Below are 23,600 nucleotides of genomic sequence, written 5' to 3'. Positions count from 1 at the left end.
CCTTAGTGCGTGACGGTCGACAGGAAGGAGGGTTGAATGGGGGCTTTGGGGGTGGCGGAACAATAGATTTATTGCAAACAATACATGAAATGCATTCAAATGGAATGAAATGCGAGTTTTGTTTGGTATTTGATATTCTTTGTGTCTTTGGAAATTTGCATTTATAGACCCCCCCCTCCCCCTGACCCTCCCCCTCTGCAGGGTTAAAGTTTATTTCGATGAATTTAATGACACATCACGATCCAATTCAACAAAATTCTACAACACTTGAAGGAGAAAGTAAAAATACCAGAAACGTTTTGCAACACTGATGCTTTCACTTTGCAAAGTATGGCAGCTTTCTCCTGCCGTTTGACGTCAAAGTGTATAATTATTTTCGTGCCGACAGGCGGACAATAACAAAGTCCAAGAATAAATTTGTAATCAAAAAAACAAAAAACAAAAAAAACAAACGGAACAACACGCAATGTCCGGTCGTCAAAATTCTCCGCGCATCGGAGAAGAGGCTGCACTGGACGAGGCTCGTGACGCGGGAGGAGGCACCGACGACACGGACGACTGGCAGAAGATATTCCACGGAGAGCCACCCGCGCCCGGCATCGTGCTGGCCGAAGGTGCCCACGACCAGGAGCTGCGCCAGTTTCTGGACACCCTCGACGATGAAGACGGTGCGAATGCGCTGGACGATGTCCCGGAGGTGGAGGTTTGCCCACAGCCGGCAACTATCGCCGACGATGAGGTAATCCTCACTAGAGTCCGCCAGAAGATGAAAAAGAAGCTGCTGAAGAAGCGGGCCGGCGGAAGGTTGAAGGAAAAGAGGACGGCCGGAGTGCGGCAGCAGAGGCCCCGCGTGACGAGGCGCATCTTGCGTCGCCGACTTGCCGCCTACTCGTTTGTCCAGAAGCTGTACCTGGCCACCAACAGCCGCCGCATTGACTTCCTCAATTGGTCGACGAAGGGCAAGCACCTGCTGCTCGAGTATGTGGCGCTGCAGGAGCATTTGCTGGGGTCCCGGTCCCTGTTCAGTTGCAACAGCGTCCTCCAGTTCACGGAGCAGCTGTTGAACCACGGCTTTGTGCGTGTGCTGGACCACGACCTGCAGGATCTGCCCAAGAGCTCGATAGTCTTGGTCTTCCAGCATGCCAACTTCGTAATGGGTGCGCCGAAAAAGATCCGCCACATAAGAAACCTCAAGCCGCAAGAGAAACTGGAGACACCCACACTGCAACAGAAGCAGCAGCGGAAGGACCTCTGCTTCTCCTTCAACTCGTATCTGTCGCCCCTGCAGATGGCACGCTGCCGCCTCCGCACGGAGCTGAGCTACCATTCCGACGTGGCTTTGCTGCAGGACCACGCCAATGCCTCCAACAGGCCGGTGGCCAAGCGCGGGGGCCGGCCGGCAGCCATCCTGGAGACCACCGTGGAGCAGCAGCTGGTGGCCAAGACGGACAAGATCGTGAACCCGTACGAGTCGGTGGCCAAGATACTCACCAAGCAGGTGCCCTCGTTTGCCGGCTACTACGGCAACGTGCCGCCCCCGAAGCTGCAGGACTTCTTCCAGGAGTACATGCCCCGCTACGGCATCAAGATCAGCGGCTACAAGCAGATCGTGATCGACGGCCACAACAAGTCGGGCGACTTCAACCAGAACCTACCCATTGGTGTGGACTACTCCGACGAGGAGAAGGATGCTGCCGCAGATGCCAAGAAGGATGCCTTTGACCTCGAGGAGGTCATGCAGCAGCTGTGCGCCGACGACGGCAGTGGCAGCGGCAGCGGCAGCGGCAGCAAATCCAAGCCCAAGGAGAAGCCCAAACCGATCAAGTCCAAAAAAAAGAAGTACAACAAAGGCTCGAAATCCAACGCGCTCCCGGAGTCTAGCTCCAGCTCCAGTTCCAGCGAAGACGAAGACGAAGGCGAAGCAGCTTCCTCGTCGCTGGAGCTGTTTCTGAACGAGAACAACGGCACCTACAAGTTTGTAAAGAAAACCAAGGAGGAAAACAAGCTGCCCCAAGGGAGAGGGGCACAGAAAACGACAAAGAATCGTCTGCAGGGAGTTGATCGAGAAACCGGCGACGAACCATTGCCCAAGAAGTCCAAGAAGGAGGCCGCTGTCGAGCTCCTTCCCGACGATAACGAGGAATCCGGGCAGAAGATCTTGATGAGCGAGGAGGACGAGCCGATGGACTTTGCCGTCGACGACGACGACGACGATGAGGAGTACATCGACCAGAAGGTGCTGCGCCGCACAGCCGCACAGCCGGCAGCCAAGCGCCGCAGCTACGATTTCCGCAAATCCAAGCTCACCCTCAAAAAGGAATAAGTTTTTGTTTAGAATATGATGTATATAAGAATGAAAAGGAAACCAGAGTACAAAAAAAAAAGTGATGTACTTTCGCTCATAAAACTTGTATCTTTAGATCTATGTATATGAGCACCAGCCTCATCTGTTATCTATTCTCTTCTCGAACACCTCTAACCACAGCACCTTCTCTATGCGAGGACCATTAACCATTATTTCCATTTGAAATTTCCATTTCTTTAGAGGGCCATCATTTCGGACCTTTCGGCCGCTTATCGGCTTTTGATCTCTCACGCCCTCAGTGCCCCATTACGAGGGCCAATCTGGAAATATCTTACCAAACCCACTCTCAGGGCGAGGGCGAGGGCGAGGGAGAGACCAAAGCCAGACAGGGGCACAATCAGTCGGATGTTTACAAGTTTTATGAGCCACCAAATAACAAGATGAAGCAGGCAACCGAAAAACGAAACCCCAACGCGGGACCCACAATCCGTCCAATCGAAGGGATTTCGCCTGGAGACTCGCAAAAAGAAGTATTCCTGCTTTTTATTCTTTTTGCATTTAACCCAGCGTGAGGTGGGACACGATTTTTATCGTCTTTAATTTGCTTTTTATTTGATATCATATTTCAGGGACAGGCAGTACCTCCGAGAACTTCAAGAGCGTTGAAAACAAACAGCAAGCAGCAATTGCCTGCCACACATCTCTCTCTCTCTCTCTCTCTCTCTGTGCTCTGGCAAGACGTCATAATGCCATAAAAATGTCACATACTTTTAATAACTTTATGACAGCTACAAAATCATAAACAAAATGCTCTGACAGCCCCCTGGCTCTGGAGCGTGTGTGTGTGTGCTGCGGCCGAGATCTTTTGGGAGTCATCATAATGAGATGTGTCATGTTTTGCCTTCTGAGAAATGTGTTTCTTCTGCCGAGGACTCGTCCCCCCAAGAGCCTTCATTATGAACATGACGGGTCGATTATTAAATTTGATGTTCAATGATGTCTTTTAGGGGACTCTGAACCTGAGATGACATCGATTTGGTGTGCCTACCTGTATGGGTAGAAGTCAGAGTGGGGTAGATATATTCTTTAGAGCCTAAGTTTCGATTAGAAGCCCTCGTCGATTCTGGGAAAAGTCTTGATGGATTTAAGAAACCCCTCTTATTTATGGAGCTACCTTTTAGGCCCTCTCCTGACCCCCTTAAGGCCGGTGAGTGGCTTTTCGCTGCTTTTCTGCTAGCTATATGTCCTGCATATGTCCTTCCTCCCTCACGCACTCTATCCAACTCGAAACTCCCATCATCTCTCGCCTCCACACACACACACACACACACACACACACACAGACAGCGATCAGACATGGCCAAAAAGTCCGCAGTCGGAGCTTTAGTTTCAAGGCATAAATTCGCTTTGCCGCAGAAATTATGGAACCAGAAATAAAGTCGAGACTTTTGCTGCATTATAATGAAGCCGCCAAATGCAAGGGACCGGGGAGCGGGCACTGGGGGGCCACAGAGGAGAGTTATTAAATGCCAAGTTATTTGTCGTTTAGCTGGAAATCCATGCAGGTCGGCGGCACTTCTTTTTTTTCCCCGTTTCGGTTTCGGTTTTGGTTTTGGTTTTGGTTTCTTGTGTTTTTGAGACTTCTTTACGACTTTGAGTAGGAAATGTTTACGAGTTTCTCCGGGTGAGACAAATTTATTGGCAAAGTATAAATGGTTTCTTTACTGTTCATTTCTGGCCGTTTTTTTTGTCTGGCTTTAATATGAAGTCGTAAAGATTTTTAATGATCCATAGCGTTTGTAAAACTATTTACATATGCATCTACATATATGCTTTATGGAGGAGGCTCCACTCCACTCCACTCAAGCCCCAACGACGTGGGGCGTGGGGCGTGGGGCGTGCTTTTCTTCAGGGTTTGGCAATCTCACAGCCGAATGGAGTGTGGAGTGTGGAGTTTTGGGCACATTAATAGATAGACTTTTAATGGTCAAGATGGTCGCTTTTATTTCGGGAAGTGCCGTTGGAAAAGCTTGTCTTTGCTGATTGAAAACATCTTTAATCGTAAAGGAATTCTTATACCATAAAGAACCATCTTTTTTCGTTTCGATGGTCTTTTAATGAACTTTTTGCTGGTGGAACATTTCCGAATGGGATCTTCTAGAATAAATCATAGTTGCAAACTTTCTCTTCGAATGCCAAATCGAAACTCAATTTGCCATTTCCCTCCCCATATCCCTTGAGTAGATAATTTGTTGCGCATTTGTTAAGAACTTTATGCTTATGCTTTTGGCCAAATTTCAACTTTACATAAACGCTTTTGCCGTACAGGAGATACTACTATCCGGGCCGTGGCAGGGGTACTGAGGAGGGGTCTCTAAAATAGCCGAAAATATTCCGAGCAATTTATTGTGGAGTGGAGAAGTTGCTCCTCCGAGTTTGGCGCGTGTCCTTGGGCTTTCCTTGTGTTATTTTTTTTTATTATTTTTTGTTGTGGGGTATTTCGGAAGGTAGAGCAATTTTATGATTGCACAAATGCAAAATGCATAACAATCACAATTGCACAAAATATTTCGCCAGCAAATTGGGATTTATGTGCATGAGATATGGCCTCGTTCCTTGGGATAACTTTTACGGAGGAGGAGGAGGAGGAGCAGCGGCGGAGCCCACCTATCGAGAGTTGTAACCCAGTTTCAAATTGCTTTTTTATTTGCCCAATGCCTTTGGGGAATGCGACTGCAGATATGGTTGTGGATATGGATACGGATGTTTCCCCCAAGTGGTTTTGGATGCTGCCACAGCAGTTAGTAGTCCTCCTCGGGACGGGGTATGCAGTGACAGGCGGCGGGAGTATTCGCACTTAGCCAGCGCAGATACTGGCCGACCCTCGTGTAGACGCCGGGGGTGTTGGGTCGGGCACAGCCCACGCCCCACGACACGATCCCCGCGAGCTGGTACTGGCCCGGCATCTCGTCGAAGGTCGCCTGCAGGGGCCCGCCACTGTCGCCGCTGCAGGCGTCCTTCCCGCCCTCGGGCAGCAGTCCGGCGCACAGCATATTGTCCGTGATCTGTCCGGGCGTGTAGGCAGTGGCGTTGCGGCACTCGCTTTGGGGTATTACGAGTACGTCCACCTCCTGAAACGGGACAAGGTCCATGAGAGTTCTCGGCTCTTTCCCCCCTTACAATACCTGCAACGTTTCGGTGGCAAAACCGTCCTCTGTCTGGGCCCCCCAACCCGCGACAATGGCCATCTCGTGGTCGAAGCTGTGGCCTTGTCTGGGCAGGCAAATGGGTCTCAGGTGTGGGCCCTGCAGGTCCATGGGTTGACTGAGACGCAGCAGGGCGATGTCGTTGTCGAAGGTACGCGGATTGTAGAGCTCATGGACCCTGACCTTCGAGACGGATCTCTCAACCAGGAGATCCACGTTCGGGTGACTGCGATTGTGCTCGAGGAACCGCAGGGAGAGCAGCTCCGCCGGCACTCCCTCCACACAATGGGCGGCTGTGAGCACGTACAGATCGTTGATCAGGGATCCGGCGCAGTAGAAGTGTTCATGGATCAAAACGACGGCCAGCCATGGATACTGATGGACCCGCGTCTCCTGTCCCCCCACGATCTTGTGCAGGGTGTTGACCAGGCCACAGCGACACGAGCTGCACTCTCTGTCGACGCCACTCGTAGGGGGGGCAGTGGGTCTCCTCGTCGTCGTAGTCGTCGTAGTCGTCAGTGGCGGCGGCGGCGGCAAAAATATCGATGCCAGCCACTCGAAAAGGCTTCCCTGCCTGGGCAGCATGTATCCTTCGGCCAAGGCCACACAGCAGCCGAGGATGATCCACTGTAGCTGCATCTTGCCTGGACTTGGGGCAACTAAGCTCTCGGCCTCGAATGATGATCGGTTTTAAGCTGAAAACTCACCTGCGTACGCCCCTCCTCGAATCTGGTCGAGGCCTTGTCCGGGCAGCTTTTCATTTGCCAAACACATTTTCCGCGCTGTCGCACAAATGAATTCATGAAATGTTTGCCATCAAAGTGTAAAGGCCCCCCAGGCGGCAGCTCCAGCCCGCACTGGAAGAGTGAGGGGGGTGTGTGTGTGTGGTGGGGCGGGGGGTTTATTTTTGGGAAGGGGCTGCACTTTTCATGAATCGGAAATTCAAGTACCTTTAGTGGAGCAAACGAGTAGAAATTAATTGAATTTAATTTGTGGGATTTTGTTGAGATTTCATGCCGTGAAATCGACAAAACCGATTGACCTATTTCCCCCCCTCCTTCCACCTGTATCCCACATTCCATGCCATGTCTTGGCGTTCCCCAATTTCCACATGGCCCTCTCGAAACTATTCAACGAAATATTATGCAAATCAAAGGCCCAATAAGCTGTCCAATCAGGAGAGTTGACACTCAACCAGAGATGCCATCGGCTGCCTGAATGCCTCAATGCCTGCCTGCCCCATGGCTCCCTGGCTCCCAGGCTGGCGGACATGTCGTCTGCCTCTGGTGTAAGCTGGCACAATAATCTGTAATAGGCTTAGGCCTGAAATATTGACGCTTAGTGACCGCTTAGTGGATGCCAAATGACTAAGTAACATCATCTCTTGTCGCCTCGCAGCCTCCCTCCTCCATTCGGTTAGGAGTAATTAGAAGGCGGGAGAGCACAGGCTCGAGGAGCTTTGAAAATTAGTGAAACAGTTTGCGGGTGTGTGTGTGTGTGTGTGTGTAAGCCGCTTACGGGGGAAAGCCTTTTCCGGGAGTGGGTGCCAGGGGGGGACGATTGGACTTTGACTAATTGAATTTTCTTTTTTTCGGGGGTATATCCATTCAAGCAAAACAGTACACTGTGTACCCCCGCTCCCCCCCCGTTAGCACACGACTTCAATTTCAATTGCCACGCCCACATACGGACATAGGTTTCATGCTTCAACGCCCAAATGGTAGCATTTCCTCAGCTCTCTTGATGAGCGCTCTCCAAGCGGTCGCCGGGGAGTGGCGGGGGGGGTAGTAAATTGTCCAATTATAAAACTGCGTAGGCCAGGTAGCAGCCCAACCAGTAGCCAGTAGCTGGAGTCGTCTCGGAGAGCAACTCGAGAACTCCCCATGTTCCCTGTCACTCTGCTTAATTGATATTTATGGAAATGGGATTTCTGTCCGAGAAAGCGGAGCATGTGGGGGGATTTACAAGCCACAACATTGAACTTCATTCAGCGACGGCTCATTAGAGAGTGGGAGAGAGTGGGGACTGGACTGCATTCAACTTTAGCCAAGAAGAGAAACAAAAAAACAATGCCAGAAGCCTGAAAAAGTAATCCACTGACCCACAACTGCAGGCCGAAGCCAGAGCCGGAGCCGGAGCCGGAGTCTGGCACTCCAGGAAGCGGATGTTTCTGCAGCTTTTGTCTAAGAAATATCGCTTAATTGTGGCCAAAGCAATAAACATGTCCGAAGTGGGCCAAAAAGTTTTGGCTAACCGCAAGTTTTGTGGCAAAAGAAAACCAATTAAAAAATTCCTGAGAACAAATAAATACTTAATAATAATTTCAACTATAGAATGTATCTTTATCTCAAGCGAATGTCTGCGTACTGCGTACTGCGTACTGTGTAGGCTGGCCCAAATATTTATTTATGCTTATATAAAATATCTTGACTTGCAGCATGCCCCAAAGCCACTACTTGGTTGTAAGACATGAGCTCTGGGCCGCTATCCTGACAGCATCGGGCTTTAAAATACGGGCTTACAAAACACCAGGCTCTCTCCCCCCCGCCCCCCTCGCCCAGGAGGGGTTGGGCAACTTTTAATTAAAAGCAACATTTTCACAGGCCACGGAACAAGCTTATTAACAGTTAGCCAGTGTCCGTTGCCGCTTCGGCGGAGCAACAACAACTGTCAATTGATAAACAAGTCAACTGTCACTTAGGCCCAACATTGATAGCGACGACGACTACAAGGAGGACGAGGAGGAGTGCCCGGAGGACGAGGACGTATCGTTAATCAGGCAAAGTGTCCGCAGAGGAGTCCAATCGAATCCTGCTGCGCCTCCACCCAGTGCCAGTGCCAGTCCAAGTCCCAGTCCCAGTGCCAGTGCCAGTGCCGACTCCATCTCCATCTACCGCCCCATAGCCCCAACTCCGCAACTCCCCAACTCCACTTGTTGCTGGCGGCTGATGGCGATAAGCCACGACACATGTCACAAGATTTTTTTCTGTTTTATTTTTAGTACTGAATTTTCTCATTTTATATGTGTTTTATTTCTTATTTTAATCAAAAGTGGAAATTAAACGCGGCTAATGAAGATTTTAATTGCGTGCAACATCGGAGTGGAATTGCATGTGGGTTTTGTGGTCTCCCGCCTCTGTCTAGCCTTTATATATACATATATATATACAGACTGCCTGCTGCTTAGGATTTACATGATCAGCGTTTGTTGCAACACGCAATCGATGGTTCGCTTAGAGGGGCGGAGAGAGGGAAACTGCTTGAAGCAGACTCTCTCGCATTGAAACCACTTTTGGCCGAAAGCCACTTATGACAGGAGGTCCAGGCACAGTGGGCATCAGACAGGGAAATATGCGGCGTACAGTGGGAAGGAGAGGGTACTTTGGCTACACGCCTAGATGGAGTCTTCATCAGACATATGTAGACATGTAGGAAAACCTTCTATCCTATCCGTTCTCTAGTAACCATCAATCCTCATGAACAGGGGACCTTCAGCTATCATCAAACGGTTAGACAGCAATTGATTGCCCAGACAATAGAGATCCGGACACACAAGTTATCCTTTGTCATGCGACCAATTTACATAGAGCAGGTCGCACCACCCTCTCGAAAAAAATGTGAATAATGTCACGCTTCATTTGGTTTAGCAGTTCAAACGGACACCTGGCCAAAGCCAAAGCCCGGCCAGAAAAACAGAAATGGAAAGCAGAGACAAAAGGAAAACACTCACCTATACATGGCCCACAAATTCCATGAGAGACATCGAAACGAATCGAATCGGACAGATCGATTAGGCATACAAATGCGCAATTAGAAGCACAAAAGTGTAACATTTTTTCTCTGTCTCTATACGGATGCATGGCAAAGTATCTGTGGCAGTGGCTGGCTACCCTTTGCCCAATTAGGCGTCACAAATTATTGGATAGATGACAGGCATCGGAAAGGGAAACGGAACAGGAACACAAACACAGGAAGTGGACACAACTAACGAGGCATACCGTGAATAAAAAGAGAGACAGAAGAGAGAGAGAGCTCCTTCTCCATCGAGTATTTCCCTTAAATTGAATTAAATTTTGTGAGCCATTTTTCGGGCTGTAATTTAAGCGCCATTCGGTTAACCCGTGTCTGCTGCTGGCCACAAATTTCAATAATTACCGACAGTTTTTAATTATCCAACCAGCCGGAGGGAGGGGAGGGGACTGCGTGCCCCCGAAAAGTAGTTTAAACAGGCATTTAATTATTATTTATGATTGTTTAGCGCATTTGTACCGAAATTGATTTATGCGGTTTTATCGTGTCTTGGTCAAGTTTATTAATTTGTTAAAGCCGGCAGCGATTTGACAGAGAGAGCCTCCCACATGCCCTGCCACCGCGCGTACGCGGCATGCCACATTCGATGCGATTCGGTGCGATGCGATGCGATGTGGGCCTCTGTCATGTCGCCTGCCCGTAACAATTACATGTTAATTAATAACAATTTTCTTTCTGGCACTTTGGGGGAGTGCAAAGGGAAGGGGGAGGGGGGAGAGTGGCAGTGTCGGGTGTTGAGGCATGTTCAAATTGTAATTAACATGCAATTGCTGCAAGATTGCTGCATTCATGGGTGGTTGTCTTGTGGCAAGGTGGAGCCCTTACAGCCCCAAAAAGAAAGCATTGCCTGTGCGGCTCCACCCGTTCGATTCGATTGAAAGTCCCGCTCATCTTAAATCCCACCCCTCCCCAACTCCACCCCACCCCACCCCCAAAACGGCAAACATTTCCTGCTTATCCAACGGCAATGAGCAACGCCTGCGTGAAAAATGCAAATCAATTCAATTAAAAAAGAACAAGAGCAACAATGGCCAGGACGCAGAGGCATGAGGCATGAGGCATGAGGCACAGCCGCCAGGTACACAAACAACGATCTTCCCCTGTGATGCATGGAACCGAAGAGCGAAGAAAAGAAAAGAAAAGAAAACCAACCTCCACAAAGGAAACAACACGCTCCATAAAGATCTCAGACAATCGCCCTCTCTCTTTTTTTTTCTCCATACAACACATGCCACAAAAGTGTTGCAGTTACAAGAATTTTAATCAAGCGTTTAACACTAAACGCGCCACAAGTTGCAGCAGCAAGAAGATTGAGAGGGAGAGCGGGAGGGGGAGGGGGAGAGGGGGGCGACTGTGCGGCTGCGCAGACGCATAAACAATTTTCAAATTGTTGTTGCTGTTCCTGTGGCTGTTGTGTCTGCCCCAAAGCCTTTATTGGCATTGTGTTGCTGCCAGAGCGGCCGTTGTTGTTGCCGCGCCGTGTTGCAGTGTTGCATAAATTAACTTGCCGCTTGTCTAGGCCCGGCAGCAACATCAACCTCGGTGCCCCGTCCCCCTGGCTGCGGCCTGGCTGCGGCCTGCCTGCGTGCCCGGCTTTCGTGGATTGGGATTGGGGTTTTCTTTTTTTTTCTTTTTTCATTTTGGACAAATTTAAATTTGCATGACAGACGCACATTGATCATACTCGCATCGGCGGAGGGACCCAAGGGGCCATTGGGGTCCGTGGACATTCAACAAACGGATCTCCAACTGTGCGAAAATCCCCGTAGCTCTCGTAGCCCCGTTCCCAGTGTCTATGAAGTACGAATATCCATTGAATTCCCGCCAATTTCGGAATGGGGCAACCAGCCTGTTTATTTCGATTCAATGCGGTTTTTCTTTTCAATTAACCAAACATGCGGAGCACTCAAAATGTCATTCGGTTTTGTGGCAAATGTTTGTGCCTTGCCACAACAAAAATATAGGACAACTGGCGTTTCGAGTATCCGAGAAGAAAATGCGTGAAACTCCCATAAAAAAATCGTTCAATAAATCACAACAAATTAACATAAATCTTGTTCTGTCGTCGGAGGCTTTTCAGCCATGGATTGGGGATCGGGGATTGGGGATCTCTGTTGTGGGGTGCTGGGCAAGGGCAACGGCAACCCAACCTCCTCTGCCACTGATGTTGATGATGATGTCGATCGTAAATCGTGAAAATTTTGACAAATGCACAAAAGCCTCCACACACTCGAATGGGGCAATAAAAAATTATAAAGTAAATATACTGAAGCGACGGCTGCCATCGTCAGGCCACAAAGCTGCAAAAAAGGGACTCCTCGAATCAGAGAACACCCTGAGGGGGTTTGAGTCCACAGAAAAGGTTGTAAAATCTAATGGAAATACTGGATAACATCTCTAGTCTTCAGCTCACAGTCTGGGTACCCCTAATGTGTAGGGTATACCACTTGTGGTGGTAACGGCATCAAAATTCTAACAAAACAGATGCACAAAATCCAGCCGTCGCGCCGCAGACGACACACATACTCGTGGATGACACAAATGGCACACAAAATGTATCTTTTAAAACGCAAAATGAGCCCCCATAAATGTGTGTGGCAGACAACAACAATGTGGGGCAGAAGCAGAGTGCCATGGAGTGCGGCCCCGAAGGGAGGCGACCGCGCACATGTCTGCAGAGTGTTAATGTGAATTTATGATGCATTACGCGGCATCTCCCTCTCCACAGGAGCCAGAGAGAGAGATCTATCCTCCCGCTCCTCATCGTCTGGCGGAGTGCAGTTTGGGGATTATTCTGCGTCTTGGCTTCTAGACTTTCTAGTAGCGTAATGAAAAACAGATTTGGGCAAGTTTTTACGATTTTTCGGTAGTTTTTATGTAGGAAATTCGAAAAGAAAGTCTTGGAGCGGGAGTGAGAGAGTGTCAAGAGATGAAAGAGTTTGGATATACAATTAAGAAGTAGAGAGAGGTATTCGGATGATAATTCTGGAGTGCATTAGCCAACGTTACTTTGTACTAATGAACTTGACGGAAGATTCGGCTCAAAGAGTGAAGGATAAGGCAGGGGTCTTAGAAGAAGTCATGGAGTGGATAGGCTTTGTACGGCAAAATCTGTATCTTATGTGGGACTAAGAATAGAAATCTTCTTCTGTCTTCTTCTATACTACCCATCATATCCTCTAATTTTCCACGCCCATTGCCCAATTGAAACCAGAAATGGTTAACCCTGAAGCCCCTCGTTTTGCTCTCACCTGAAACGCATTATCGGCTCGGGTCGTAACAAATGCCTCTAATAAACTTTCAATTAAGAGAAATGCCCAAAAATAGACCCCCAAAAATAGGGGGCGTCTGCGTCAGCGGTGCGTGTCTCTGAGTGTGTGAAACGCCCATAAAACTGCACGACGGAAGGGGTGCGGTGTGGTGCGGTGCGTTGTGTCGGTCATTTTTGAAGTCGCAGCGAAATGCTCCACAATTCCACAATTGTGGGCGGCTGCTAGGGGCGGACGGGCGTTGACAGCTGCTATGGCACAGAGCCTCTTGTATATCGTACTATATTCAGTATAATTTATGCGTTTCCACAAGTTTAGACAACCATCTCAATGCGAGCACTCCTCTGTTTTGTTTTTGTTTGCTTTTTTGAGGCGGAGTGAGGTGAGGCGAAACGCATTGAGCATGACAAATTTTTCGTCTGCCATGCGGAGCGCCTCCTTTTGAAGTTCCTCTCTCCGTCTGGATGTAGTGCGAAACTACCCATCAAGTGTTTCCACCTTTTCAGATGGATCTCGGCCCCCGTCGCCCCGGCCCATGGCATGCTCCGTTCCACGGCAGCTCGTAAATAAAATCGTAAATTGCCATTTTGTTTTATTGTCGTCCAGTCCCCAGCCAACAGACAGTTTTTATTTTTATTGAGCTCGTTTTGTTGGTGGAGCCCCCAAAGATGCAAAAGCCATCGACTGGCTGGCCAAGACATGTCGTTAATGAGCCATAAAGGTGTGTGCCGGGCGGCCCGAGGCCCTTGCCGAGGAGTCCCACGCGGATTGAAAGTGTTTCTCGATTTGCTCTTGTGGGGATTTACGATCGGAGAAGTTCCTTATTTTGATCGGGCTCTTGATTTATGCATAGGGGGGGCTGTTTTTCGGAAATATCTACGGGATTCTTCTGCTCATTTCCCTGCGGTTCAAGTGCTTTTTGTAACCGATACTTTCCACAAACATGTTCCCCGGGACACTCCCTCCTGGGCGTCTCATCAGCCACTGATGATGTGTTAATGCAAATTCTCATTCTTCCAGTTGAGATCTATGATATATGAAGTCTCTACCTTTTGATGCTTTATACAGAATTACAAATTGCACAAACGCAGAGGCACAGCAAAAAGGGTGAAGGAGTGTGGGGGATAAGTGGGGGTACAAGTGCCTCAGTTAATGATTAATGTAAGTCGCGTACAAGAGTCGGAGATGACGATGTCGATGGGACTGTGACGGGGCTTTTCCTTCTTGGAACCGAAGCCAATGGGCAATGTCATTGCCTGCCTCCCTGGCCGCCTCCCTGCCTGCCTGTCGGACCGACTGACTGACTGACAGTAAATAATCTATCAATAATTGAAGTCGCCTCTTTTGCCCGGGCACTGGCATCATCACCCGTCCACGGGCGGCTCGAACGAGGCTCGTGCTCGTGGCGGATGGAAGAATGGAATGAAATGGGAATGGGGCACGCAATCGAGCCTCGGACCACACTTGGTGACGTTAAAGGATTTCGTCTCCATCCAGCTCCTGCTCCCTCCATTGCCCTCCTGATTATTCTCTTTATGGGAGCCTCGACGCCAATGCCGCTGATAGGCTGCCTGCCCTCTAGGCACATCGCTTTCATGGCTGACTGAGTTTGCGCTCGATTCGATTATTTATGTCATTTGCTTTGACATTTATCATTCCACGATTTCACGATTTTTTTGCTGCTCCCTCTCTCGCTGTGGTACCCTGTAATGGCAGAGGTTTGGGGTGTCTCTGATGGGTAGAATAGAGGCTTAGAGCCCCACAAAGAATGATTATTAGGGACTCCACACTAGCGGGACAACGGGTATCCCATAGTCCGAAAAGCCTCAATCGGCTTTCTTCCTTGATTTCTTTGCTGCTCCTTTGCCAAGGTTAGGAGATGACGACGTTGTCCGATAGCCACTCTCCTACCATCCCCTGCGTTTTGGCTATTTATGGCCGCGCTACTTAACATAAATTTTATTGCCTTTGCCTGGCTCTCGGCTCATTTGGGGGCTAGGCCGGGCTCTCGCTATGGCTCTGGCTCTTGGCCGGACTTACTCACCGGGACGACAACGATGATTCCAGGATGCTGCTGCTGCTCCTCCTCCTCCTCCTCCTCCAGCTGCGGCTGCTGTCTTTGAATTGATGAGGATTCATTTATTGTATGATTAGCTCGACCGAACTGCTTTTATGGAGTGCGGTGCCTTTTCCACTGCCTTTTTGTTGGTGCGGGAGAGGGTTTCACTTAAATGAAATTATTATTCATCGCTTGCCGTGTACCTGTGGATAATTGAAACTTATTTTGCCAGCCACAGGCCATGGAGCAGGTCCGTGAATCACATGCAATCACCAGATGACGAGTAGGCCGAAGCTGGGGCAACGACAGTCCTCAGAATCAGGTCAGAAGGGAGGACCCCGACTCGGATGTCAATCACTGGGGATGCAGTTTGAATCGATTTACCAGGAAATTATTGATAAATGAGCCCCCAGGTTCCCCATGAAGACACAACTAATGGCTTTTGATTTTAGCTCTACACCATATCCCATATCCCAGCTGCCATTCCATCCCCAGCCATCCCTTGAGCATTCCATTAAGCATACAATTTCGCAAAAGTTGCCAAGTCAGAGGCCAGAGCTGGAGCTGGGGCTGGGGCTGGGTCTGGGGCTGGCAACAATTAAGTGGCAACTCTCCGGCCCGTCCCCGTCCCGGTCCGTCCCGTCCCCTGTCAAATGCAAATGTGACTCCCCACATGCTGAACACTCGACTCCAGCTACGGCTACGGCTCTCCATCCTCCTCGTGGATGTGGTTTGGGGCAAAACCTGCCGAGTCACAAATCGATGCGTAATTAATTGGCTTGAGCAAGTTTCGCATGCCGCATGCCGCATGCAATTAAAAATTCATATTCAAGTTCAATGTCTGGCAACTTAGACACAACCTCTCTTTCTAAGTTGCTTTCAACAGAACGCCGCATGTGGCACACAGCGCGTACTCGCAGCGTGTAAGCATCCTTTGGATCTTGGGACTTGTTTTGACCATTCCCTGGTCCATGCCACATGCCATACCAGGCTGCTGTGTGTGGGCTCCCCAAGATTGGCGGCTGGTCACGGGGCGGGCGGCGACGGCGGCGGCGGCGGGGCATCTTGAAAATATATGGTCCGTTGATTACCGCTCGCTGTGATTTTTGATTATGCAGTTTCCGTTTCGTTTTTACTGGTTTTCCATTCAGTCTCCTCTTTTTTTTCCTTCTTTTTTTTTTTGCATATGTAATTTTGTGGGCAAAAGCCTTTCAAGGACTGGGCCTGGGCCATAATTAAACTGTTCATAACCGTTTTATAGCCGTTTCAGGCTTCTCTACAAAGAAGAGTTTCCACAACAGTTTCAAAATGAGCTCCAAATCGGCTGGAAACCCACCAAAGATTAGTCTCTAAATAAATAATGATTAACTCCATTAGCTAGCCATATCCGAAACGCATTCTCTTTCTTCCATAATCCGCCATGACTACACAAAAAGACTCCGAACCAAATAATGGACTCAATTAACCAAAGTAGACGTCTCAATAGGTAAGCCCAAAAAAAGCGCAAAGAAAAGAAAAATCTGAATAAATAATTTATAAAAGAGAGAGAGAAACGAAACTCTTTTGAGAGCAACAGGTTCCAGGGCCGAGACTTTGTGCCAGCTCCGATAGAATGACATCATTTGGCTGCCAGTGTCAACCCCGTTGTTCCCCGCCAAGAGCAATCGGAGTTACCACAGACCCCGACCCTAGCAGACTCCCGGGTCCCATCAATTATGTGCCATACGGAATGGTCGAAAAAGGTAGCCAAATAAAATGGTCATTCATTTGATAGATTTTGATGTATGGCCTGCAATTTGTTAGGGCTTCAGGAATGCCCTCGGATGCGGGAAATTACCGACACGCTGTGAGCGGATCATACAAATTAATTAGAAACATAGAGCGATCGGTTAGGAACTGAAAGCATGTCAGAGATCAAAACTAAACACGATTCGGTTGTTTAGGCCTCAAACAGCGGCCTGGGCCTGGGCCCTCCTCCTCGCTTTACGGCTTACGGGGGGTTCGCCGTGTTTGGTAGATCAAACATCAGAAAATGGTGTGTAATAAATAAGTTTGGCTCGTGGACCGCCTGTGGTTACCTCTACTTCTCCTCCGGCCTGTCTAGTGCGGCACGAGTGTGGGTGACCCACCAGGCCGTGTCTTTGCATTGAAAAGCTTTTTGACTATGAATGGACCTCGTACCTCGTTCCAACATTTGTCACGTAACCCTCTCTCTTAGCCACCCATGGCTGGAGGTAGTATAACTCCTACTGATTGCTTTTAATTTGATTTTGTATAATTTTCCACCAATAAAGAGTTGCCTACACATGCTCTAATAGATCTTTAGCCCATGGATTTTAGTTGTTCATTCCCATTCCATTCCGCGTCCAATTGATTCCGGATTGCTCCATAGTTTCGCCTCGAACCGACCCAATTTGATAAGCGAGAAACCCGAGATTTCCGTCGTTCGTATCTCTTAAGCGTTGCATGTCGTGCCGTACGATCTATTTATAGAACGTTGGGTTGGTTTCAGTCCAATTCCGGCATTCCGCAGTCGTGCGGTTCTTCGGGGTAGAAATTCCCCGATCTTTCAAGTGGCGTCGGTGGTGTAATGGTCAGCATAGTTGCCTTCCAAGCAGTTGATCCGGGTTCGATTCCCGGCCGACGCACAAGTACATTTTTTGTAAAATATTTTTCTATTTTTTTGGGCTTATGTTTTCGTTCACTCCCCCTCTCCCCCGCCCACTGTGTGTGTTTGTCATCAAATATTTGCCTGGAAAATTCCATTACGCTGACTCTGCACAGTCAGTCCCTCAAGGGGTAAATACTTATATTTAAGCCAATAATTTAGTTCTGGCATTTAAGATGGAATTTGTTCGGCCAGGTCCAAGGTCACTGCAGGGGGGACTAATTAGTATTCCGTTTTCATACGGCAAAAGCGTTTTGTTTGCACTAAATTCTCTAAAACAGATTTCGTACAGCCAAAGCGAAATGTTGGCACACTCTCTGCGAGGGCTCTCCGAGGGCTCTTCGACTGGGATGTGGTCCTAAGGAATACCAACCTTTTCGCTTGGCTGCACACTCGGCTTCCCAGGCTCCATCTCTCCCCGGGCTGGGCTCCCATTGTGGTGTCTGTCTCACACCGAGTTCATTTGCTATTCATTTCGTTGCTGTCCCTCGCTCTTGACTTATGCGTATTACTGCAAATATCAATTAATGCACAGAACGTGCGTGAAATATTCAAGATGATCTTTCTCCCCCTGTCATAGGGTGGAAGGGGGGGTCATGCTGTGGACCCTTACTGACCTTGGATTATAATCAAGCAGCCACATGCAGAGTGGGGCCGGAGATAAGAGCTCGCAGACGGTTAACATAATTGATTTGCTGCTCGATTTATGTGTCTGCCGGAGAGGAGACCACTCCAAGGTGCTCCAAGGCGAGGGGCGAGGGGCGAGGGTCAAAGTCACTCACGCACACAATCGAAACGGCTTGCAGTTGCCCTCAGAGTGCCCTCAAATATTGTTCACGAGCTTCCCTATACCCTTGCCCTGGTGGGGTATTATGATTCTGGGAACTGGGATTCTGAGCCGGAACAAAGGGTAAGCTATACAAGATTCTTCAGAGATCGCGCTTGGCATTGGTTTAATATAAAAAACCATCATAAGAAGCTTCCCTGCCCCAGGCTAGACTTATACTTTTGTTTCGCTGATTTCTATAGTTGCAACAATCAAGTGGCAAGTGGAATACGAGTGCTATGCATGTGTAAGGCATGCTACACCGCATCTGTGAAGCACTATTGTGCGAGAACCGGGTGCAACTAAATTTTGGTTAACCAGAACCAGAATTTCCCCCTCCCCTCCCTGCCCCGCCCTGCCTTGGCCACAACTTGAGTAATTTGCATTTCACTGCTTAATTTGATCCAGGATGGATCGAGGGACCAGCCAAATTGGTACTCTTCTACTTATGCCGATTCCGAGACCCAAAGGGTTCTTCTCTCTCACAACGAACACCGAATACCCTTGCTATCAACGACCACCGGCAATGCCAATATTTGGCTTGGGTCTCTCTCTCTCTCTCTCTCAGCTGTTTTACGTTTTTGGCATTCCAATGGCTCCCACACTCCCATCTGGCTGCCAGCTCCCCAGGGGCACGTTTCATTTTGTTTATTTGGGACTCCCAACGGTTCGATTCGCTTTTGGCCCATTCGAATTCGCATATTTATAGCAGCCACTGTCTGGCTGTGTGTATTATGATGACCATTTCTGTTGTGTTGCTATTGCCGCTCACTGTTTCAGCTTTTTCCCTGCAGTTGTTTCTGTTTGCTCTGCGGCATCTTCACAGCTGAGTGATTGCGGGCCAATATTTGTCTTTGTCCATCGTAGTGCCAGTGCCAGTGGCCCCCCCTCCCCCCGTTGAACAGGACCAAAGCGAATCGAGACTATTTGTAATTGTAATTTTTGGCACATACGCATAAATGAGTTTTTCCACGAGAAGGGTTCCCAAATGAAATTCGCATTTATTTTAAAAGCCACAGAAAGGTCAGAAAACTCGATAGCTGGAAAGGACAAAGGCTTCCCATTCGAAACTATCCATCACTGGCAGTGTTGATGGCTCTAAAACTTGTGGATGGCCTTCGATTAGCGAAACACTATCCGAAATGCCAATCGATCGGCATTACCGTGTGCTTCAAATAGTATTTATCGCTGCTCTAACCTAATTACCGAATCAATTTGCCCCGGACCGCCCATACGGCAACATCGGTGTCATCTATGTCAATCGTCTGGAACGATTTCAAAACGAGATGGCATCTGTACGAGTATCAGCCACAGCCCAATCGGGTCTCGGCCCGTATTAATGTCTCTGTTCCATGGCCGGCCAACGAGCCAGAGAGCCAGAGAGGCAGCGAGCCAGCCAGCTGTGGAGTTTAATTAAAAAGGATCTCGGCCCCGCCAGCCTCCCAGCCTCCCAGCCACGCATATCAATTACGTAGACGATTAAGCCAAACAAACTGCCAACTGATTGCCAATGCATGCCAGAGCCAGAACCAAACTTGGCCAAGATTGGCCTCTCGTCTCGGTGGCGTGTCATCGTTAGAAAAATTGCCAGAGGAGGCAGGCGGCGTGGACCGCGGCGTTACGCACACGAATTGTCAACTGGTTAAAGGGGAAACTGGTTAAGAAAATTGCAACCTTGATTGCATCTGACCAGCGTGCGTGCTGCGGCACATCGTGGCAGCGGCTGGTACCAGTGGCAGTGCTACCAACAGAGCCTTAATTTGGCTTAAATGGCTAACCAAATTGCATGGCCACCTCAACACTATGCAAATGCCATTTCCACCTCCCTCCCTCCCTCTCTCTCTCTCTCTCTGTGTGTGTGTGTGCCTGCGTGTAATAATTTTCCAATTTCATGCAATTTAATTTCCGTTGTCAGGCGAAAAGGAAAATATTTCACGTTATTTGGGCTCAAAGCATGGCGATTTTTTTTTCCGACTGGTCACGGCCGACAACGACCAACGACGATGGCCAAGTTAATTGCATTCTGTTGTATACCGTAATTCTATAGTTTAACCGTTAGCCGATGAAAGGAAGCAATGGAGCATGGCATGGGTCCAGGCATCGGGCCGGGGGCGGCTATTCGAGGTAGATATAATAGATATTATCTGCCGATCTGCCAGGAATAATCTTCCAAAGGCCCACATCAATGTAGAGCCGCAGAGCCCCATGGGCTGTCCTCCAACAATACCCAGACACGATCCGCGAACAAGTTGCAACAAGCCGTGGCATTCCCCATTCCCATTCACCGACCGACCATAAAGTGCACAATTCATGGCTCCGCGGCGGCGACAACAGCGGACAACATGCAACTCCGTTCTCACCTTGATCCCAATCAACCTTTGGTGACACTGGCGGCGGCATCCACATCCACATCCCCATCCTCATGCAACATGCAACATGCCCGCCACATAGCGTAAAGTTGTTGCTCTTTTGTGCCGCCTTTTTTCTCGGCCAACTAATTAGCCAGGCCCAGAGGAGCGCATGGCGAGCGCAGCGATCTTGTCCGCTCGTTGGTGCCACAGCTGCAGCACACACTGAGCGACAAATTTGCTGAAAATTGCTCATGTGGTGCACATTCTAATTCTATTAGCCCAAGCACCGCCAGCCAATTATGAGACGAAGTGGATGCCGTTGCCCAAACAGGAACGCTCCACCAGGCGGCCACTGTCCGGCGAGGTCAGGTTTTTTTTCTCCATTGTTGTAATGTACCCTCCTCCTCCTGGGGTCTTCCTCCTGGGGTCTTCCTCCTGGGGTCCTCCTCCTGGGGTCTTCCTCCTGGTATTCAAAGTTTAGCTTACGTGCATATAAATAAATAAAAAGTGGGGATGTGCAGCAGATAAAGAAGATGTAGAAGCAGCCGAAGTGATACCTCTTCTTCCAGTATTTATAGAGTGGAGTACAGAGTGGAGTATTTGAATCTTGGGGGCAATGGGCAAGCCCTCCAACAGTCGTTATAGATATGACAACTATTTGTATTTGGTTGAGTCAAACTTAAACCAGCTCGGCCTTAATTAATTCCATGTCAACACCCAAAATTATGCCACAGAATAAACATACATACATATTTTGTAGTGCAAGCCCTATATACCCCTGACCGCAAAGCAAACAAAAATCTGCATTCGGAAATTATAGTGGTGAAGTTTCCATAATACAGATATGTGGGCAAAAAAAAAAAAAAAAAAAAAAACAGACACAAACTATATTCATACATATTAATTTCAGAAAATTTTTTAATTAAAATTGTTGATCATGGCAACAGACCAACAAAGAACTTTTGTGCAAAAACTAATTCCGAATGGAGAACAAAAAATGCTGAAAAAGTTAATGAAAATATGTGCAAATCAACTGTCATTGGAGACTCGTCCTGCAGAAACGTGCTCATGATGATTAAGTTAGAGGTAAAATGAAGTTCCACTCACTCCCCAGATGCGGTTAGAGCATCACTTTCAGGGCAACTGTCTGTCAATGATGAGTGCCCCGGGAGGTAGGGGGCACACTCTGACCCTGATAAGTACTCGTACTCGTGTGTACTAGCGCTGAAATGCAGATGATTATGATATTTGCCGACTGGCAGAAACTTTTTTAATAAGTTTGTCAAAAGCAAAGTCTGGCGGAGGCCTCGCAAAAACTTGCTCCTCCTCCGCCTCCTCCTTCCCCCGCGCTAGACATTTGGCATTTTGGGCTGTTGAGCAAGTTTTTGCCGCTGGCAGTCGTGGCTCGCACAGACAACCATTGACCTTTGACACCTACGCAACACCTACACCTACTCGGGGAGGCAAACAAATTTAACCAATTACTCTCAAAGCAAATAAGCAATCAGCATAAATATCATTTTATTTATCTTGCGGCTGCTCATAAATTCTGCACATTTCTGCAATTTGTAAGAGGAAGCATGTGCCACACGTCTCTCTCTCGCTCTCTCTACCTGTCCCTGTCTCTCCGTCAAAGTTCAACTGTAAAGCAAATTTGCTTAACTATGATTTCCACTAAATTATTTACCATCGTTCGATGGATTATCCTGATAATTGCTGATTTATTGCCTGTCAATGTCTGGCAATCACACAAAATGATTCCTATGATTGACCCTATCCCTTACCACTTTCACTCTGTACCTCTCTCTCTTTCTCTGCAGCGTTCTCGAGTAGTTCTGATATCAGCTTCTTGGAATGGGGTATATTTCCGTTCGACTCCAAGCGGCGTCGGTGGTGTAATGGTCAGCATAGTTGCCTTCCAAGCAGTTGATCCGGGTTCGATTCCCGGCCGACGCACACGTAATTTTTTTCCTTTTATTATTCAATAATATTTATATTTTTTTGTATGTAATATTTTAATATAAGCTATAAATTAGTTCTAAATTATTCCATTTATTACTGTTTTTTTTATTAGACTATTTTTCTTTTCAGTTTGGACTTTCTAAATGTTTTTTTTTTCTTGGTGAGTTTAGTCTGTGGATTTCCATATTAATTTTGTAATTTTATTATTGGAAAAGAATAAATAAATAAATCCCAAAAGGTCATCCAACTTTTTACACCTAAATCAAGGCAAAGGTCTACCCCATATAAGGAAGACCCACCCCTCAAATGACTGTCCCCCCCGCCCCATAATTTCTTTTGAATTAACGGAGAAACCTGCTCCAACCAACTGTTCTTTTTTTTCGCCTTCATTTCCGTTTCGGTCTGACGTTTTGCATTTGAAATGCGATTGAGCGGCCAAATCAAAAGCTGAGCCCAAACACAAATTATCCATTAGACGGAATGTCCATTCTCTGTCATCATCATCATCATCATAATGTACAGTTTGGTTATTATCAATTCAAGGCGATTAAACGTTTATCGATTGACACGACATGGCTGGTGGTCCCCACTCCCCCCAATGCCCCCCAACCCCCAATGCCATCATTCCCATCGCTGCTGTCAACATAATTAACGGCAAACGTCTGGGGACGACTGGCAGCCCCCCCGTCTCAAGGCCCATGACAAGAAGTTATGCGACGGATGGATGGATAGATGGATGACGATGGTCATAGCATTCCCGATTATCAGCTCTTCGGTCTTCGCTCCCGTTGTAATTTCCACGCATAATTACACGAAATATGTAAATGAGTGAAGGCGTCGCCCAGCATTGACTTTGACTTTGGATTTCCATGGAGTTTCCTCTCCAGGTTTCCCCCTCAGGTGGGGCGTCTGGGCGGTCTTGGCGGTTATTGTTTGGTTATTTATATGAAAGGTGATTACGCGCAATTAATGCATCAATGCCTTGATGGGGCATACTTGCGCTGCACATGCCACGCAGGATAATTGCGGGCCATAAATTGCAAAGTCAGAGATGAGAGATGCCAAAGAAAATTCAATGACTCGACGCTGGCCAATGCTCGGGGGCTGCTGGCAAGTCCTCTCCATCGTCTAGTCGATGTCATTG

The 23,600-nt window shown here is 48.2% G+C and overlaps 3 protein-coding genes and 2 non-coding genes across 5 annotated transcripts in view; 4 read left to right on the top strand and 1 right to left on the bottom strand.

Moving 5' to 3' along the window:
• The window catches only part of LOC4805247 (uncharacterized), a 68,797-nt gene that overhangs the window by 24,175 nt on the left and 21,022 nt on the right, over positions 1 to 23,600 (top strand). The gene's annotated exons all lie outside the window — the stretch shown is intronic.
• Positions 359 to 2,376, top strand: comr (cookie monster). Its single transcript, XM_001361647.5, has one exon. The coding sequence runs from the start codon at positions 467 to 469 to the stop codon at positions 2,321 to 2,323; it is 1,857 nt and encodes a 618-aa protein (XP_001361684.5). The 5' UTR covers positions 359 to 466; the 3' UTR covers positions 2,324 to 2,376.
• On the bottom strand, positions 4,963 to 6,170 carry LOC4805251 (trypsin-1). Its single transcript, XM_033378816.1, has 2 exons — positions 5,491 to 6,170; positions 4,963 to 5,436 (listed from the first exon to the last, which is right to left on the bottom strand). Exons 1-2 carry the CDS (start codon positions 6,148 to 6,150, stop codon positions 5,107 to 5,109), a joined length of 990 nt encoding a protein of 329 aa, XP_033234707.1. The 5' UTR covers positions 6,151 to 6,170; the 3' UTR covers positions 4,963 to 5,106.
• On the top strand, positions 17,226 to 17,297 carry TRNAG-UCC (transfer RNA glycine (anticodon UCC)). The gene has a single exon. It is a non-coding gene; the product is annotated as a tRNA-Gly (tRNA).
• Positions 22,379 to 22,450, top strand: TRNAG-UCC (transfer RNA glycine (anticodon UCC)). The gene has a single exon. It is a non-coding gene; the product is annotated as a tRNA-Gly (tRNA).

This window comes from Drosophila pseudoobscura, chromosome 3, assembly GCF_009870125.1.
Source record: "Drosophila pseudoobscura strain MV-25-SWS-2005 chromosome 3, UCI_Dpse_MV25, whole genome shotgun sequence".
NCBI classification, from domain to species: Eukaryota; Metazoa; Arthropoda; class Insecta; order Diptera; family Drosophilidae; genus Drosophila; species Drosophila pseudoobscura.
Note: the sequence above shows the minus strand (reverse complement) of the source record. Positions and strands in the feature narration are given on the sequence as shown.